This window comes from Accipiter gentilis, chromosome 31, assembly GCF_929443795.1.
Source record: "Accipiter gentilis chromosome 31, bAccGen1.1, whole genome shotgun sequence".
In the NCBI taxonomy this organism is placed as follows: Eukaryota; Metazoa; Chordata; class Aves; order Accipitriformes; family Accipitridae; genus Astur; species Astur gentilis.
The window spans coordinates 7818065-7837010 of record NC_064910.1 but is presented as its reverse complement, the minus strand read 5'-3'; the positions used below and the strand labels follow the sequence as shown (position 1 = coordinate 7837010).

Genomic DNA, 18946 nt, shown 5'->3' with positions numbered 1-18946 from the left:
TTGTTTAACCAGATTCAGCCTTATTAAAGGTCTGCAGGATAATTCAATGGAACAAAGAACAAACCAACCAAATTCTTAGCTTTTGAAATGTAGCTCTTTCTATGGACTTGACACCCAAGGTTTTTTTCTACCATCTGAAATAATTGCAAGGACAAGACATCATTGTTTTCCAGAGTCCTCATTTATGATGTTAATTAAGGTCACGCAAAGAATTCATGACTTCAGCAAAGAAACAGGAGATAGAAGCCTCAGTCCCTTGTTCATAATTTCAGGTTTGGCAGTCTACAAAACTGTAACTACTCACATTAATGTCTGAGGCACCTTAATTTGTCCACATCACTGAAACCAGTCTGAATGTTGTCTCCTGTTCTAGCTCAGCCATTTTTCTTAGTTTACTGCAGACATAAAGTGTAGACAGCTGAGCTAGTCACTACAGGCTCTAAATAGTCAATGGAAGGAAACAGACACTTTTAGGGTGCTATTCATCTAATCTATTTTATATGTATGCTTTACAATGAGCTGCTTTTACACTCTAGGCAACTGCATTTAGACACCTGAGAACAACTCAAAGATCTCAAAATGAGATGAGGAAAAAAATACAGAAGAAATGAAACAGCAATTGAATTTCTATATAACCTCAAATGCAGAAGACACACTGTCCTAGAAATAAAAATCTTTGAGTATATGCATATAATATTTCAGATTATGGAAAAAAAAAGAAAGAATGAAAGCATCATAATGGTCTGCAGATTTCCAGATTAAGTTCCTCCCAACCTGGAAATACGGATTTCCTGCTCAGCATTGTGCTGGAGTAGTCAGGTTCATTGTATCTGAATTTATCAGTTTATGTTAAAGAAAAAGCAATGATGTATTTTCTTTTTCTGTCTTATCCAATAGATGGAATACATTTTAAGACTAGGATTGGAATTGAATCTACGACTTAAATTTAGGAGGACAACGTGTCCCTTTAAAGAGCTTCCAAGGACCTGTTTCTCTCCATTTACTGGGTAAGAACATGGCATATACATTAGAAAGATGGCTTCACTGGGTGCATAGATGTAACTTAAAGCATTAATGCAAAGCAGACAGGACTTCCAGTCAGAGACATCACATAAGCATGTTTTGAACTGGTGCCATCAGTCATATGATGGGACTGGCCCTTGGGGAAAGCACAGGTATCCTACTTCCCTGGGACACCCTGACCCTAACCATGTGTGGCCTCTCCCATATCCCGTCAAGGCATGACCAATGAAAGCCACTGCAGCCGTCACATTTTTTAAGTCATTTACATTTTTGTATAAGCATGTTTCATACAGCATGTCCTAGAACTCAAACCACACGAATATAATGCAAAGAGACAAGCAATCTGTTGGAGCAGTGCAGCTGTTTCATGACAATGATCACTGATAACTCAGGCTTTTTACAAAAGTAGTTCCACAGATCTCGAGAGGATATGTATAAAATGCTTAAGAGGAGGCACTTACTCCACGTTTCCATGACTCTCAGTCCCCTGCTTGACTTTATGAAATCCATGACCTGCCTCAGTTAATTAACTTCCCGCATTCCCTGAGGAATTGCTGCTCTCAGGTCCAAGCAGCACTGGTACCTGCCTAGATACTAAACACTCCTCCCTTCCTGGGTACTGCACTTCTCCTTTTATCTCATATTTCCTTCCCCCCTACAGTCATTCCTTCTCTTTCTTTTTGTCCCTTTTCTTCCATCTTCTGAGATCCCGCAGGGAGAGGAGAGACCAAGCATGAGATCTCTGCACTAATTCCAGCGGGGAACTAGGCAGAGGGAGAACAAGGTCTTAACGGGCTGGATGAGAGAGCTCAGAATGGGAAATAAGACATGGGGTAGCACGGTGAAGGCAACAGGGAAGAGAGACTGGAAGGAAGAGAATAGAGACGAAAGGGAAGAGAACCAGAGAGAGAGATTTAGGAAGGGGACAAAGCGAGAGGAAAATTAACTGGAAATGGATCTGAAAGTACTGTGAAGGAAAGACAGAAAGGAAGGTAAGTGTTAAATAAGGAACAAAAGTGACAGAACCTGAGAAAAATATATTAAGGATGTTTCTGCAAGTGCTGTGTTTTGTCTGATAGAAAACATGGTCCCAAATAACCGTGCAAAAGATGAGGAAAGGCTTGCTGGTTATTCAGTATAATTTTTCAGGGTGAGAGAATAGGTGAGGCACAGTTTTGAGGGGAGGAATCTGGCGATTGGATGCTTTATGTGGAGTAGGAAAATACACTGACTGTATTTCATGTGTATTTACAATCTTGCTGCTAGATTTTCGGATATTTTCACATACATGAATGTGTGTGTTGTGGCTGTGGAGTTCATGGTTTTAAAGTAAAGGTGGGCATTGACCAAAACATGTAAAAACATCAATCCTGGTAGAAAAGCAGAGCAAAAAAAGCAGTTTTGTCATTGTCTGTTGAGCACTGCAGAGGTGAAAACAGAAGGTGGCATAGCACTGGCAGCTTAATTGTAATTTGGCCATGGCTTGTCTACATGTGGAAATTTTCAGTACTAGCTTTCCAGATGACAAGTTTGGGCTTAATGTTTTGCACCATGAGTAATTCAGTTTAGTCCATCTTGGAGGTGGATTAAAATAAATCACACAAAGGCAGCAGTACCAGAGAATAATTCACTTAGGGAGTGAGGTAAGGGAAGTGCGTGAGTGAAAAACAACTGTTTTGCTTTAAAAATCCACCCTCAGACTGATTTTGTAATAGCTTCCCCGTGTAGAGAAGCCTTTAGTTCCCTTGCAGTGCTGGGAGCCCACGCCAGGACTTAGGCACTAAGCAAGCCATTGCTATGGAGGCAGAGTTGCGTAAAACTTCAGGCAAGCTGTGAGCCTTGCAAGGCACTCCACTCATCCCCAATTTGAGGAAAATATCACAGGGTTATTGCTTTCTTCATTTTTGTTTCAAATGCTTTAATCTGCCCCAGGATCCCCTACCACTTGCATTTCACAGCATGCCAGGAGGAGGATCCCTGGGCCTTTCTTTTCCATTTTTTCGTACATGTTCTCACAGCCTCCTTGTGTTGGCTTGGCTGCAAAAAGGTCTGAGCGGGTGTAATAACAGATTGCCGCCCTAAATTATAAAGAGCAGAAGCCCTTACCTCTGGGCTGGAATAATGAGAGGGCTTGCTGCCGTCGCTCTCGCTGGAGCTGCTTTCGCTCTCTGAGTCAGACTCTGAGCTGGTCTCGGATTCACTGGAGCTGCTGCTGCTCGACCCCTTGCTGGAGAGTCCCGAGGCTCGGGCGTTGGACTGCGGCACCACCAGGCTGCCAGCCCCCCACACAGCCCATCGGGGAGGGGGGAGGGAAGAGAAAAAAACAAGAATATAAAAACCCCACATGTAAAACCCATGGTGTTTTAGGGAGCATACCTAGCTGAATGCCTGTGAGCTTGTCTCAGCTGCTAACGAATGGTGAAGTGAGTTCGACATTATATTATTATAACTGGGGGGAAAATATGGGGTTACCCTCATATCCATTTAAATCCATAGCCTTTGCTGTCTCTTCATCTGAGGGAGGGGTCAAGTTTTCACTTCAGCTTATCTCTTTTCTCATTCAACAGGCATTTTAGGATGTATTAAAAATATCAGACGTTAAAAAACAGAGTATAGAAAAAAGTCTTACACTGTCCAATGAACACTGCACAGAGGTGAAAGCAGGAGATGAAAAAGGTGAACAGTTAAGAAACAGAGTTGAACTCCACAGTACCAGTCATTTATAAGTAGTAATAGCAATAACGATAATAATAACAATAATACATCCTCGCTGGAGCTTCCGACCCCCATCTTTTCTTCCGCGCACTTCTTCACCTACCCGTAAATGATGTGGTTACCTGTATATACCATCTTGATATTGACAACCGCAAGATCTAAGACTCTGATCCTGCAAAAACTTGAAGAGCTCTGGCTTGTGTTTTTGCACGTCAGCAGTGCAGTGCTGTCAGGAGAGCTACTTGCCTTCTTAAAAGTTATGTTTGCATGCAAGTGTTTGTATTATCAGGCCTGACAGCAGAAGAAATGTATACTTCCCTGAAATAGTTGACCATGCATATTAAAAATATCACAGTCATAAAGACTTGAGTGTGAAATGTCCTATTAAGTCATCCAGCTTATTCCCCAGGCAATGGAAGATTGTTCCCTATAGCAGGGTGCATTTTCTACTGTTGTCCAATATGATTTTAAATGACTTGAATGCAGCTTTTACTTTTACCCCTGGGAAACTTCTCTGCAAACTAACCCAAATTCCACTGTCAGAAATTTCTCCCTGCATTCAACCTGAAGTTGCCCTTTTTAAATTTATTGTTGTTACTTATTATTTCATCCTATTACTAATAGTTACTATGATGAATTATCCTCCTCCCTTTTTGCTTTCACATATTTGCAGACTGTTTTCCTGCCCTACTTCAGTCATCTTTTAGACAAGGCCTTACACATTTACTTCTTCTGATCTTTCTTCATAAGTCATTATCTCCAGGGATATGGGATCATTTTTATGGCTCTTTGCTGAACTCATTCCAATTTGTCTATATCTCTCTGATAACAGGATGCCCAAAACAGAGTGCAGCATTATAGATGGGTTCTCACTAGAGCCCTACAATGAAGGGCTATTACCTTCCTGCTCCTTGATGCGTTGCTTCTGTAAACATATACCCGAGCTCTGATGGAATATATAGTCCATTAACACTCCTACATCTCTTTCAACACTGCTTTCTCCAGAATTCCTCCACTGATAGCTACATTTTAGATTATTTGCTTCCAGAGAGATTAGCTTTCTTTTTTTTCTTCATACCAGATCTCATTTTCTTCTTTACTGCACATGTTTCTAGCTCCTTTTGATTTATTTCTCTGCCCTCAGAGGTGTCTGCAGCAACTTCTAATTTAGTATCAAATGCAAACTTAATTAAATGGTTATTCACTTCCTTTTCCAGATCATTAATGAGACTGTTAAATAAACCCCACATGAAACACACCGGTACCCTAATAACCATCTCTTCCCAACTCTGTTCACCGGTGTTTATCATTACCCTTGTTTATGCTCCATCAGTCCAATATTGTGGCTAATGCAATGTGATCTTGGAGAAGCATTTTGTGAGAAATAATATCTAATAATTAATTACAGTTCTGCTATGTTGCACCTCATGAATTGTCTTTACCTGCTAATGGTGCATTTCATCCTGGAAAACTGGTACCTGACACAAGCCACATATGACAGGCAATTTCCAGGGCTTTGGAAAGAGGCCAGGCCATCAGAGATGCAGTTTCAACTCCACGATTCCCCACGGCCACACGCTTCCTGGCCCTGTCCCCTCCTCCCCTACCATATGCCAACCTTTCCCCACCGGACCACCTGTCTTGCACAAGCCAGTACTCCCACCACATCGCCTTTACTTATAGCATACCCCTCGCCTTTTGCTAGCAAGCAGCACAGCCGCCCATGGCTTTTTTGCTCCGGAGAGTTTCTGGTTGCTTGGGCAATCGTGCCGCTGTCGGAGAGCTTTCTGCACCCTTTGAGGCACAGCAGGGCCAGGCAGTGCAGAAAACCTCACCTGTGATCTCACTTTACTAATTGAAGCAAGCAAAATAAACAGGAGAGGGAGGAGCTGACATCCATTTATATTTTTGACCTTTATTTCCATCCTTGTAACAGGCGGTAGAGAGAGGCAACAGGAGAAGCTCTTGCTCTGGCAGGACGGCTCGGTGCTACACGCATGTTCGCAGAAGTGCCTGCCAACCCTCGGGAGGCAAGAGGTCTGCGATCATGCACGGGCATTAAATGTACCAATTACAATGAGTGCCTTTACAAACTTGCCCTCTGCTATTTTTGTTGTTATTCATGATGTCTCTTTGTCTAGCCAGGTAGGTGTGGTAAATACAAGATTTTCAGGCAGCCGTTTGTATAACAGCATTAAGGCACAGAGGTGCCTGAAACAGAAAGAGCTTATAAGCTTGTAAAAATTTTCCTTCCCGGAGAAGGAAAATTGATGTTTTGTGCACTGCTTTGGGACAATGCAGTTTTCCACTTGTACAAGTTGCCCAGTAAACTCTAGATATAAGTTGCTCACTTATATTAACAGATTACAGTCAATCCCTCGCTAATAAAAAATAGTAAGAGCTATATAAAGGCCATTGTGAGTAGGTTTTCTGGTTTTGATTTTTTTTCTTCTTCTTCTTTTTTTTTTTTTCTTAAGGGAATATGAAAAGGTAACTGCCTTTCCTGACAATGTAGCTTAGGGAATGCTTTTGACAGTGTCCAGCTGATGGATTTCCAGTCCTCTCCACAACAGCATTGTGACTATTGCCTGAAAAGTTCTTCCACATCACAAAACATCTGCACATTTATGTCCTGCCCCTGGTGACTGTGGTTTTAATTTTTAAACCATCATTTTTGTTTGGCATTGACTGAAGTATTCAGAATTGCTATATAGGGGATGAGGGAGAAACCCCCCCCACAGTAATATTTCTTTCCTGTTGTGACATGAAATGTTTTTCTAGGCTGCTGAATAGAAATTGTTACTACAGCCATAGATATAAAATATAACTGTTGGACTCTTCACAAACATCTGGAAATCTATGTTTGCTGCTCTAATGGTAGCCAATATACTACAAAAAATTTAACGTTACAATATTTTCCCATTTATGCTGATACTGTTGAAGTCTCCTGTGCCCCTTTGACCTTTTCCATTTTTAAAGATAGCATATTCTTATAAGGATCCTTATTATATTATAGTACCAGGGTGAAAGCAGTTACATGTTTCTTCATGCATTCTTATTAAAAAATGACCATTATTTTAAATTGGCAACTTCCATTTCGGACTGTTCTTTCTAAAGTATGTAAGCAAGATCATGCAGTCAAAATAAAAGACCGATTTACATTTTAATGACTGTGGCAGATAACATTCATGCATATTTTGCTACTGGCTTATGCCCCAGAATTAATTACTACATCATAGAAATGATATTTTTATTTTAAGCAATTAAACAACAATTTGGGTAAGAACCACTTTTCTTTAAAGCCCTTGATCAGAACATGCACTCTCTGACTTAAGAGAGAGAGTAAATACCTTGTAAAGTTGCCAGAAGTTCAGTAATGAGATCGCTTTAATAACCAACACACCATCTGAAGTTTCTGATCACGTATTTCCCATCATCCTGGCTACATGGGACTTGGGCACCTAAATGATGTGCAAGTCTCCAACAACTTATTTTCCTGCACTGCCTAGTGGACAAGTCATCCTTCTCTGAAAAACTGCTCGATACCTTGTAGCCTCGATTTTTCTCAGATGTGCAGGTTTAGAAACACAATGATTTGGGGAGGTTAATACTTCTTCCCCACTCAAACTGATTTGTGATCCAAGTTGAGAGGTGGGGCCATCTCGATCCTTGGAGAAGCCCGAGAGGTTAGTTTTGGTGGGACCAGTTATTAGCTCCATCAGACTGCATGACCACGACCAGCCTTTGAAAAGCACCAAGGTGGTTTAAACACTTGTGCAGGAAGGTGCAGGCGCTTGCTATTCAGTCGGTGGAGAGAGATTCCCAAATCAGATTGCCTCAGTGGCCCTCAGGAGACCTCCTGAGGTTAATCACACTGGATCTGGGTCCTACTCTATGCTTTATATTGAGCTGCTGCTTACAGCTGCACTACTTTCCATGATAATAAATCATGGCATTCAGCACTGGCCACAAGAAGTTCCTGGGCAGCTAAGCATATGCTGCATTGCAGGAATTCAGTCTCAGTGTTTCAAAGACAGACAGCATGGATGCCTGATCAAGGTACAAGTAAAAACAGATGCAGTTCTTTACCAAAATGCCAGTATTTGGTAACAATATTAAATGTATTCAAAAGAGAAAAATCTATCTGATGCTGAAGAATTTGTGATCCCAATTCTTCACTGTGTTACAATATGAAGGCACTTTATACCTACTTTACACAGATAAGAATGATTATCAGGAATGCAAAGCAAGGGAAAATCAGGCCTCGAAGTAAAGACTGTGCCAACAAAACATATCAGAGTGAGCCTCTGAAATACTTTTCCAGCTACAACAAAGGCTACGCAAATGCTCATGATTCATATTTTGGAGTCCAGTTGGTCTGTATAATTTCACTTTGCAAGAACTGTAGCCAGAGGCGCCTTAACAAAAAGCTCAGTAACAGTATCAGACACTATCTGCTGTATTTGTTTTTGTGGAGATCTGGAGATGGGACAATATTTAGCCAGTTCATCTGCATGGCTGTGATCATCTAAACTACTTTTCTTCTAAATCTCACTCTATGGTACTACCTATCAAGTACTGTGCAACTACCAAGTGGCCCCTACTTGCCACAGGAAAGAGGAATGCAACAATTAGTGCAAAGAGCTGACTTGAATAAACAAATGACAACGTTAGGGATCACATTGTTAACATTGAGAGGTAAACATGGAGAAGGTGAGCTGAATTTGTAGATGTCACAACCATTTGAGAAAATCCTAAGAAAGGCTGTATGAATGCTTGCAGTATTTTAAATATCCAGAATGCTTGCAGTATTTGAAATATCCAGGAAATCTATCACTGTCTGGAAGATCAAGGCCAATTGTAGGAAAACAATACTCTGAAACAGACACCAGTCCCTTGGCTGGTATAAACTGTCATAGCTCCATTGACTTCAATTAGGCTACAATGATTTAAATCAAACAGTAAATCTGACCAAGAGTCTGAAATGATATTTCAAACTCAGTGATGAAAACATATTCCATGGTTTAAAGGAGCTCTGCTGGCAGAGTCACTATTTTTATTCCAGATTAAAGTATCTGAAACACCACTTCCTTCTTCCCTTGAAGCCAACCTAAAACCCAGAAGGTCTTTTACGGAAAACTCTTTATCCCTTTGTTGAGAGAAGCAAATTCCACATGGTGCTTCCTCGAAGCACAAACTGAGAACATCGTGCCAAGATCTGTATAATTACCTCTGCCGCCTGGCACTCAAGATATTGCACATCTCCCATGCACACAGTAGGGAATTCCTGTGTCGATAATTGTGAATGAATCACAGAGGCAACGGGAATGCCCACTTCTTGCTGCTGCCCCTGTGTATTTTTCAAATTCTGTCTCAGCAAAGACATCAGAAGCATGCTTGTCATGGGGGTTTATCTGGACTTGCAGATCAGACCATCCCAGTGTTGTAACAGAACATATGGGGATATTTGCTGAGGCAACTGTAAAATGCCAAGAAATAGCACCATAATGATAGCCTTCAGAATGAGTGTGGATGTTGTCCATTTGCTTCAGGCCAAAATCATGCTGAGAAAAGGGAGATGATACCATAAACTCTAGGTTATACACCTGCTTGAGGACAGCCAGATACCTCCATGGTTTAAAATACTAAGTCTGGCTCTGTACTTAACATACGAAAGTCGAGTATAAGGAGCCTCTACTCTAGTTTTAGCTCTGCCTTATCAAGTCTGAATGACCAAATCATTTGACCCTTCCACGGCTCCAGTCACCATCCTAGTCATACATGGGGATGACTGAACTTGCTTACCTTCACTGTGTTAGAAGATGTCCTTCATTATTTTTTAAAAAACACTTGGGTATCCTTGTTCCAAACACAATACGGAAGTGACAGAAATTATGGTTTTGTACCTTTGCTAAACAAGAGCATGAAACCAATTAACTGTCTGGGTTCTTTACAGTTACTGATTGTCAAAATCTATTGTTCACTAACAAAAAAAGCAGCTAGTCGTGCCATGGTCGGCTGTTCAGGCCTGAACGCAAAAAAAATGAGGCTGGGCACTTCCCTTTCTCCAGGTAAACGATTTCCCAGGAGTCTGTTAATAACTTTAGGAAACAGAGAAATGTTTTCATACCTCATTCCTATAATGGATGAGGTATGAAATGGGAGTCATGATGAGTGAGAGTCCTGGAGGTTGTTCGGCTTGTCACAATATATAATGCTTCTGTGAAAGCACTGCATTACCTTAGCCGCACCACCTTTGCACAGCACAACTAATAAAGCACGGCTGCCAAGAACAGAGTTCATAGACTCCACCTATATTTTAACACTGTCCTTGGGAGTTGCTTAAATAGTTTGTGCTGACAAGACTACAAGTATCATCCGATAATGCAAAGCTAAGGTAAACAAGGTCTCTTCAGAGGGTCAGGTGTTCCCTGTGCAATTGCAGCTTTTTTTGCCAGAATAGTTGCCAAAACCCCCCAAAGTGTTAGGAAAGGCTGCGTAGAAAAACAAGCACGCATGTGTACACACATACAAAAAACGCTCAAGAAAATTTGGTCCGGCAAGGGGATATCTACTTAAGATGTGGTTGATACTGGAAGCAGCAGAATCACAGCTCCCACCTTGAAGGAATATGGTAGGAAAGAGAAAACCACTGAAAAAAACCTTGGCTAAAAAAACCCTCCTAAAATAAAATGCTACATAACAATTAATAGTGACATCCCTGTATAAATAGCTCCATCAGGAGGAGCGTGTGCTGGGGTATCTGAGATGAAAGGGTCCAATAGACCTGGAGCAGCATTACTGTGGGGATGAAGTGATTAGTCAGCAGGCTGACAGCTGTGCTAGGAGCCTGGTGCCAGATTCCAGTGTATGCTTTCCACCGCTGCCAAGTGTTTGCTTGTCGCTCCAGATAAATGGAGCATCAGCAGTGTTTTATTTGACCTGCTCACAAGAAAAATAAAGCAACTCTGACTTCCTCGGTGTGTTTGTCGTTGACCTTGCATCAGCTGAATATGAGCAGAGAGATTCCCCGGTCCAGGAAAGTTAACTCTTTAGTAGAAGAGGAGTGATAGAGTCTTTTTACCTTGGTAGTATAATTAGTCTCTTAATGGCTTGAAGTACAGTGACTTAAAAAGTGACAGGCACAGCCTATGTGTCCTATACTGTCCTTGGAACATGCCCTTGGACCAATGGCCTGGAGAATGATGAACAGCTTTCAGAATAGTCCATGAACAGCCACTCTCCTGCCTCTACTGTGAAATCAGGAAACCATTTCTACAAAGACTTTTGCGGGGAGGGGGGGTGGGAGGCAGAAATAAATTGTAAGTGGATGAAGTTGTTGAGAAGATTCAGTCAGATGACACCCCTTTTGACTTCCCCCTGAGACCAAGGGCAATGGCTTTTGTGTGTTTTCTTTCATATGTACCCCAGAAGTTCTATTTTTCTCTCTTTTCTTCATTAGTTTGGTGATGTTAGGAACTTTCTATTTGAGAACCCCTCTGTTGTCTAGTTGAGACCAGCTTCTGCTGCTGGGTGGAAATCAGACACAGTGTCTTTGAATTACATATCTGAAAGGGAATGTAAAACACACACTTTTTTTGACCTTTAATGCCCTTGATGTGTGAAGGTTCTCCTTCATGATGGCAAAGAGTGACAACCATACTCTAGAAGCAGTGTTACTCGAAGGACTGTCTTGGGACACCTACCCTTTCCTCTTCTTGTCTAGGAATCTAGCCCTCACATGAAATCAAAAGGCCCAGGGAAGGGGTAAGAAACCTAGACAGCCTTTGCAAGAAGGAAAAGGGACTCCTCTGAGTACTCGTAGATATATGGTACTAGTGGCTGAGACTGTGGTCAGGCATAGTTTTTCCATATCCAGTAATAATGAAGCTTTGGATGTCTTTCTGGCACTCATTGATTTGTTGTAATAACCAAGTACATTCTTCTGGACACTGCTACTTTCCAATCTTTCTTCTTTTTCACCTGTTTCTCCTCTCGTCCTCACTTTGAGAAAGTTCCTTTCCTGGCAGTATCAGGAGTGGCTGCACACAACTGCCAACAGTCACCAGAGAACATGAGTTCATTTGCTCAAGGGAGACCAGATTACTTAGGTTCACTGAAGAAGGTAAATATCACTAGAGGTGAGCTCTGTTCCACTTCCCATTACATGAGTTAAAAACATGCCTGCATTTCATTGGTTTGCCTGATAAGACAGATATGGAATAGGAGCTCAGGGCTCAGCTGTCAGAAAGTCTCATTAGAGTGGGCTAATGTGAAAGTAAAGATGTCATGAGGCTCTGCACAAGTTCTTTTGGTCGCAGGGAAGCCCTGAAGATGCTGAATCCTACCATCTCAAGAATGACTTCTGGACCAATGGCCCTTCAAGAGAGAGAAAGAACTCCATAGGGGGCCCTTTTTCACAAAATCTTTATGTCACATATGACAGTAGGAAGACAGATCATTCTGCTTTAGCAAAGTAAAAAATTCAGAAGTTACACCTGAAATCAATGAAAATAGGAAGAAAGGCTCTAGTTTAGTGAGGTGTGAATGGAAATACAGAGTGTAAAGAGTGACAAGGATTAAGGACTGTTTAAAGGTCAGCTGGGTGGCATCTGAAGACCTCAACAAAGCCAATTTTCTGACTTTGTGAACAAATAAGTCATGTGACTCATATAGTCAGGACTCCACCTACTGTGCAGGGCTTAAAAAGACTAAAAAAGAATGTAGCTGAGTTAAATCAAGGGAGAATTGGACCCTCTTGGTCAGATCGTGATACAGCTGGCCAGTGAGGTAGCGGATAGTGGGTTTGTAAGCATACAGGTTTTTTGCTCTTAATTTACAAGGGGACCTAACTATCGCCTAACCTCAGCACTCAGAAATGCCCTCTGGAGATTCCTACCTCTATTGATGGACTAGAAGGAATCTAGGATCCTAAGGATCCCTTAACCAATATGCCTGGTATGCCCAACACGATGTGCATTGTGATCTGTATGGGAAGCAAGGGAGGTTTAGTTTAGATTCCTCTCCATAATTTCCCTTTCAGCGTTCAGTCAAGTCTCTCCACCTGTCCTAAGGACTGGAGGTGGTATGCAAGAGGAAGACCTATATTCACTCCCAGCTCAGTACTCCACTGTTTCATTAGAGCACTATTAAAAGCTGATCCCCAGTCAGATTCGATGATATCAGTACCACCTGTCTCAGGAACAGATCCTCCACTAACATTTTGAAGGTGATTCCAGCAGCTTGGTCTTTGGTGGGATAGGCTTCAACCTGCTGGGTGAGATGTTGCAAAGATAAAGGTAATTAAGCACTGGAACAGGTCTTTAGTGAAGATACGGAACATCAGTCATGGTAGTTTCAGAAACTAGGTTAGGCAAAGGAGCAATGCAAAATGTTCTGTAGAGAGGTATTAATCCACCATCTTCAAAATGTCTCATCAGGAGAATTTGATACCACTTCTCTGGAAATTAACCTGAGTGTTGCTTTTCTTGTCTCATTTATTTCCTAAAACGTGAAGTACAGATGTACTTCTATCCAAGAAAACAGCAATTTTTGCTTGTGAGTGACAGCTTCATCAAACCGCAGAAAACAACCACCGCAGCGCAGACTAGGAAAATCCTCATCTGCATTGGCCTACCATCACCTTATTTCAGAGTTACTGTTAACGTAACTGATGTTGTGGCTGGCCATCTAAATGGACAGCCTTTTGTAATCTTCAGACACAGTTGTACCTCGCTTCAGCACAGCAGTCTTTTTGCCTCAGTCAGCAGGGCCCTGGGTATGGTTCTGCCTTGCAAGACCTCTCGCTAAGCTCTGAGAGTCCAAATACAGATGAACTTGTGCAGATAAAATTACTAACTACCATAATGGCTGTCCAAATGGGTGCAATAAATTTCAGTGTGAGACAAACTCTCTCAGGTTTTACTGACTCTTAATGTTGCTGCTGCCAGCTTTAGTGTTACTCTTTGACTCAAGCCATATTCTGTTGTCTCCCAAAGGTCTTTTCGGCCCGTCAGCTCTAATCAATATGCTGCCTTGAGAAGGAGCTTGTTTTAAGTAGGTTTGCTCACCATAAAGAACCATATAAAGAAAATTTGACTTCTACTCCTTGTCAGCATATATCACTCCCTATGCAGAGCAGCATTTAGATGGTCTGTTAGTTGAATCCAAGTGCTCTCTTTTATATGTTTCAAGAAATGACAAATGCTTGGAAAAAATGCATAGTTGTTCTACAGAAGACATTAGGCAGACTCAGGAACGGCAAGCAGAAGAGCTAATAAAGCCCAGAATTGTAGCAGAGAGGATGTTAAAAGCTAATTAGTTTGAGATTATTTGAAGACTTGTAAAAGGTTCCTCTGTTCTCCTTTCTGATCTAAGTACAGCCTGTTTTCCAGCAACATGCAAAACTATTTTAATACATTTTTTAGAAAGAGTTGCCCAGGATATGCTGTTTAACTATTATTGACACAATAGCTCAAAATAAACCAATTTTCAGCTGTTGAATATTTGCCTGTACTGCAGCCTTAGGTTTTCAGCGATCTGGGCCACTGGGAAAAAAACTTCTCCCATCCTGACCAGGCTCAGATTCTTGACGCCTTATTTTGGCTCAGTAGTGTCGCACTTTACAGCTTGGATTGGAGTACCCAGCAGTGCTCCCGAAGAGCAAGAATGGTCTGTCTAGTGAGGGTATCAGGATCTGACCCACTGTAACCCAGCAACACAGTGTACAGATACTTGATGAAGGTTTTTAAAATAGAGAGCAGCCCCTACTAGTAACCTTTGCTGTGCCTTCCTCAGGTGTAATGTGGCCTGTGAAAAACAATGAATAATTATGATAAGCACAGATATATAAATCTATGTTAAGAAAGAGTAATATAAATTGCCCTTTACAATTCAAAGGAAAAATCAAATGTGAATTGCATCCTTTTGTTAGATGTCATCCACGGAAAGCAAACTTGAGATTTGTTCATGCACACACAGATGATGAGGGGAGGCAGAAATAAATTACAAAGTAAATATAATTTTATATATAATTTTATTTGCTTTATTAATCTAGAATGTGGTACAAATGTGTCTGGACTCGCTGGCTCCCCAGCTGCACCCTCCTGCAGGATGTTATCAATCCTTTATTTCTGTGAAATGTGCTACCAACTAGTAGGAAAGCACTAGAACTGTATATCATTTTAATAAAAAAAATTGGTCTTACACCATGCTGTGTCCTGATGTAGTTAAACTTATATCTTCCAATATACCTTTCAATCCATATCTCATATGTTTTGCTGTTCATTAACTGCCATGCACCTTTTTAGTTTTTTTATGAATTTACAGCATTACTAAGGCATGCCTAGGTGCCTTTGCCCATTCTTCAATGTATCTTTTGTTCTAGCCACCTCTCCCAGGGAGGCAGAAAGGAAATGAACACATGATAGTGGAGAAAGGGCACGGGAACAGGGAGAAATATTACTCATTGGTGCTGCTTCTCCCTCCCAGTGCTACAAGAAGCTGTTGCTGCCTTCTTCCTCTCTCTGCCTCCAGGTTAATAGTCCCTTTCTGGTGCTCTGGTCTTACTGTAGTATCTCAAACACCCCTCTAACTGCCTGAGGTCCTGCATGGTCTAGGATGGGCTGGGAGAAGTGGTGGGTCTCTTCAGAGCATGAATTTACGTTTAGCAGTGTGATCCAGGAGGGAGACTGTTAAAGGTGTAGGAGTCAACATGTGCTGCTGTTAGGAGTTCAGTGCCCAGCTGTGAGGATATATGTTCAATATTTCTTTAAAAGTGTATCAGGTCACCTGCCCGCAGCTGGGAAACAGCTGGGGGAAAGCGGAAGATTCTGCACAAGAGCTTTGCAGAGAAGGTGAGATGGACAGATAGATTTCCAGGAGAGTATTGTTTTCCATAGTCAGTGCAGCAAGAAAGTAACTCTTTGGGATTTTTCTACCACCCTGACATGACTCTCAACCCTGCTAGACAAGCCTCAGCGTGGGGAGAAAGATCAAGTGTTGGGTCTTTGCCATTAGCTTAAACACTAGGGGAAAGAGCTAGATGACTTTGTTGATAACTAGCTTGAAGACCCCAGCAGGCCTTCAGACAGTTTTATTAATCATAGAAGTCATTAAAAATAGCCAATTTCTCAGGGGCAAAGTAAAAACAAAACCTCAGAAGAATGAAGCAGGGCAGGCATCTTCCATTCCTGAGAGCACTCTGTTCACATTCTGTGCAGGGAACTGAAAGGGAATACTTAGGAGTGAAACTTCCAAGCACTATAACCAAATGCTTTCTCAGGGAAGGGGCAAACGCTTTCTTATGGACTTAGACTGCAACAAGGACAGATATTGATGGGCTTTGTGTACAGCTCAGAGGCACTGAACTTTCAGAGAGTTGACTCTGATGCTTGCATGTCACATCCAGAATCAGCAAGATAGTTTTCCCCTTTGTCTTTGCGCTTAGCCTTTCCTCTTTCACTTTTTTTTGCTTTTCCCTTGCCTCTCCCTTTCCCCCTTATCTTTCCATTTCTCCCTTGAATTACCTTGCCTTTTTTTAAAAACCAAATGGATAGAGATAACATTTATTTGCCTCTATGCCACTGTACAGTGCCTGTGGTCTATCTCAGCAGTCCTTAGCTGCCTTTGCCTTATGAACCTGTCAGGCCCCTAGAGATGTCTTACATATCTTGGGGCTTCTCAAGCAGGGTATGAAGCCCACCCAAGAAGCAGGATACCTATGTGGGCACTGAATTGTTCCTGAGCTCCATTTGGCTGAGAGTGTGTCCCCTCCTGTGTTTAAAGCTCACTCAGATGGCTACGTAAGTCATTGCCCCAACTTGATTGAAGTGTAGACTTGGCCTCGGGCACCAACTCTACAGCTGAAACCATGTGCCAGCTGCATATCACATGTTGGCAGCTTTACCCACCGCTCCATCTTTTTGTAGCCTAGTCCACACTCGTCAGAGTAAAATGCACTCTGGGGGTGTTATTAGGTTCATTTGCTGCATTTGGTGTATTTTACAGTAGGTGGAAGGTGCAGCAGCAGCAGCTGCAGGCTGGAGAACTTTCTTCTCCTTCAAACATTTTTGGATCTGTTTCCGAATGCGGTCAGCAGTGTCTGAGGCAGCCCATCAGGTCATGCTTTATTTATTTAACTGTACCTTACAGCACCTCCTTCTATAAAACCTTGCTGTTAGGAGACTGCTTTACATTTTTTGGGGGAGTATCTCTCACATGCACTTGTCTAGCATCACTGCCCAGAGCAGCTGCTGACAATGCCAATGCTCTGAGAGCTGCAAAATCCTTCCTTTCTGAAATCAAGAGTAGAAAAGATCATCGTGAAATAATGGACTAATGTGGCCATTCTATCTATGCTGCTCATAAATTACAGTTTGAACCTGGCAATTGCAGGGTAATTAGGAGGAGAGTAGCTTTCCTGCAGGAACATATATTTCCTATTCTGCCTGCCTGACACACTCCAGTTTAATTTTTCCTTTGTTCAGTCAGCTCAGAGAACAGCAATTACTAAAGGTGATAGCCTAGTGGCAATTTTTGAAACATGAAGAGACTTAGCACAGAAATGAGGACCCCCACCCCCCCCCGCCCCCAAAACAGACAGGTATCACTAGTAATTAAAATAATTTTGAATTAAAGGGACTATTTCAATAATTGCTTTTGTACTATAATCATCACTGCATAACCTATCCTTATGAATTACTAATACAGTGAAATAACACTACTGTGGAGAGTGAGCTTAAAAAGACAGCTTTCCTAAACAGGTAACCTCATCAGTGAGAGATAAGTAACATTTGGGCAGACGTTTTGGAATGGTAGGTGATGCCATGGCTCTGATCACTAACAGCCATGTGATCTTGAAGCCCTTCTTCCCCCTTTGGCCCTGTCAGAGAGGCACAGGAAACAGAGCAGGAATTCCCATCTCGGGTGGCCAGAAGAAGGTTTCACATTATTAAAACAGATGATTTCCTTCATCTAAGGGCCTCTGAGGAGCATAAATTACAAACAACATCAAAGCAAATGAAAAGTTTTAGAGCAGACTGTCAAAGAGACTGCTGGGGTTTCCTTGGTAGATTTCCATTTTTAAGGAGTCTCAGCAATTTACTTTCTTTCTCAAAACAATTCCATATGTCTGTGGATTATTTACGGTTGTTTTGATTTTTGTTGTCAAGGGTTTTGAAGAAACAATATTGCAATTATTTAACATGGGGAAATAAAGTTAGACAGACAGCGCCTGCAGTAACAAATTACTGGGATGATCTCATGGACTAAAACTTTGTAGATTTGCTCTGTACTCTCCAGGGTTAGATAGCATGAGTCTAGATACAAAGAAAAGCAGTATAGCCAACTGGAAATAAGTATAAGTCTGATGCTGTACAAATATGACAACTAATTATTCATGTTGCCATCGCTGATTTTACAGGATGAAACACCGTGGCCAGGGTGGCGCAAGAATAAGGGCTGTGAGATACGTTGGCCCAGATTTGAAGTAGACCTGAGAAAACTTTGTTTAATGATTATTGGAATTCATCTGACAAAAAGCACAAAGGCCAGCTGTGGTCTTAGATTAAAAGTCATCAGGGCAAGCTGTGAATGGATTCATATTAGCTTCCTGACTTAGGGTAAAGAAGTGACTATTATTAGAAAAGGTGTGGAGAGACTGAGGAGGTTATTAGCTAGTCCCGAGGAGGTGGCTCCTGCTGAGTGTGGGTTTTAAGTGCTTTCCCTGCAGAGGAAGGTTGTCATTAGTTGCTGGGACATGGACCGTGCACACCTCAGCCTGTAGTTCCCACCTGCAAGTCCACAGGTATATTCAGCAGCGATCTACAAACTAGATACCAGGCTGTATTGACCACATCCAGGAAACAAGGCTCCATCTGTGCAGTGAAGTAAGGAGGAAAAAGGATGGGTCTGTGAGAAGAAGCAGCATTGCCACTTCTCTGCATCACAAAGCAGGAGATGCCAGTTTTAAGCTCTGTCATTATGTTGGCCTAAGCTTCTGCTGGCAGCCAGCAACCATGTGAAATAAAGACCTTTAGGAAGAAAGCACAAGTCTGAACACTTTATTTTCCTTTAAGGGAAGGATCCCTTTTTATTTCACACATGCATGAGTGCATAGTTGTTTGGCCAAAAAAAGAAAAAGGGAAAAAGGTCTATCTTAATAAGGGAAAAAGGTCTATATTAATTGTTTCCAAGCCTAGAAGCAAAT

The 18946-nt window shown here is 41.7% G+C and overlaps 1 protein-coding gene across 1 annotated transcript in view; it reads right to left on the bottom strand.

Moving 5' to 3' along the window:
• Positions 1 to 18946, bottom strand: part of AFF3 (ALF transcription elongation factor 3) — a 327940-nt gene that overhangs the window by 42347 nt on the left and 266647 nt on the right. The window contains exon 10 of the mRNA XM_049834235.1: positions 3130 to 3295. Within this exon, the coding sequence (XP_049690192.1) occupies positions 3130 to 3295 (166 nt within the window). The remainder of the gene's footprint in view (positions 1 to 3129; positions 3296 to 18946) is intronic.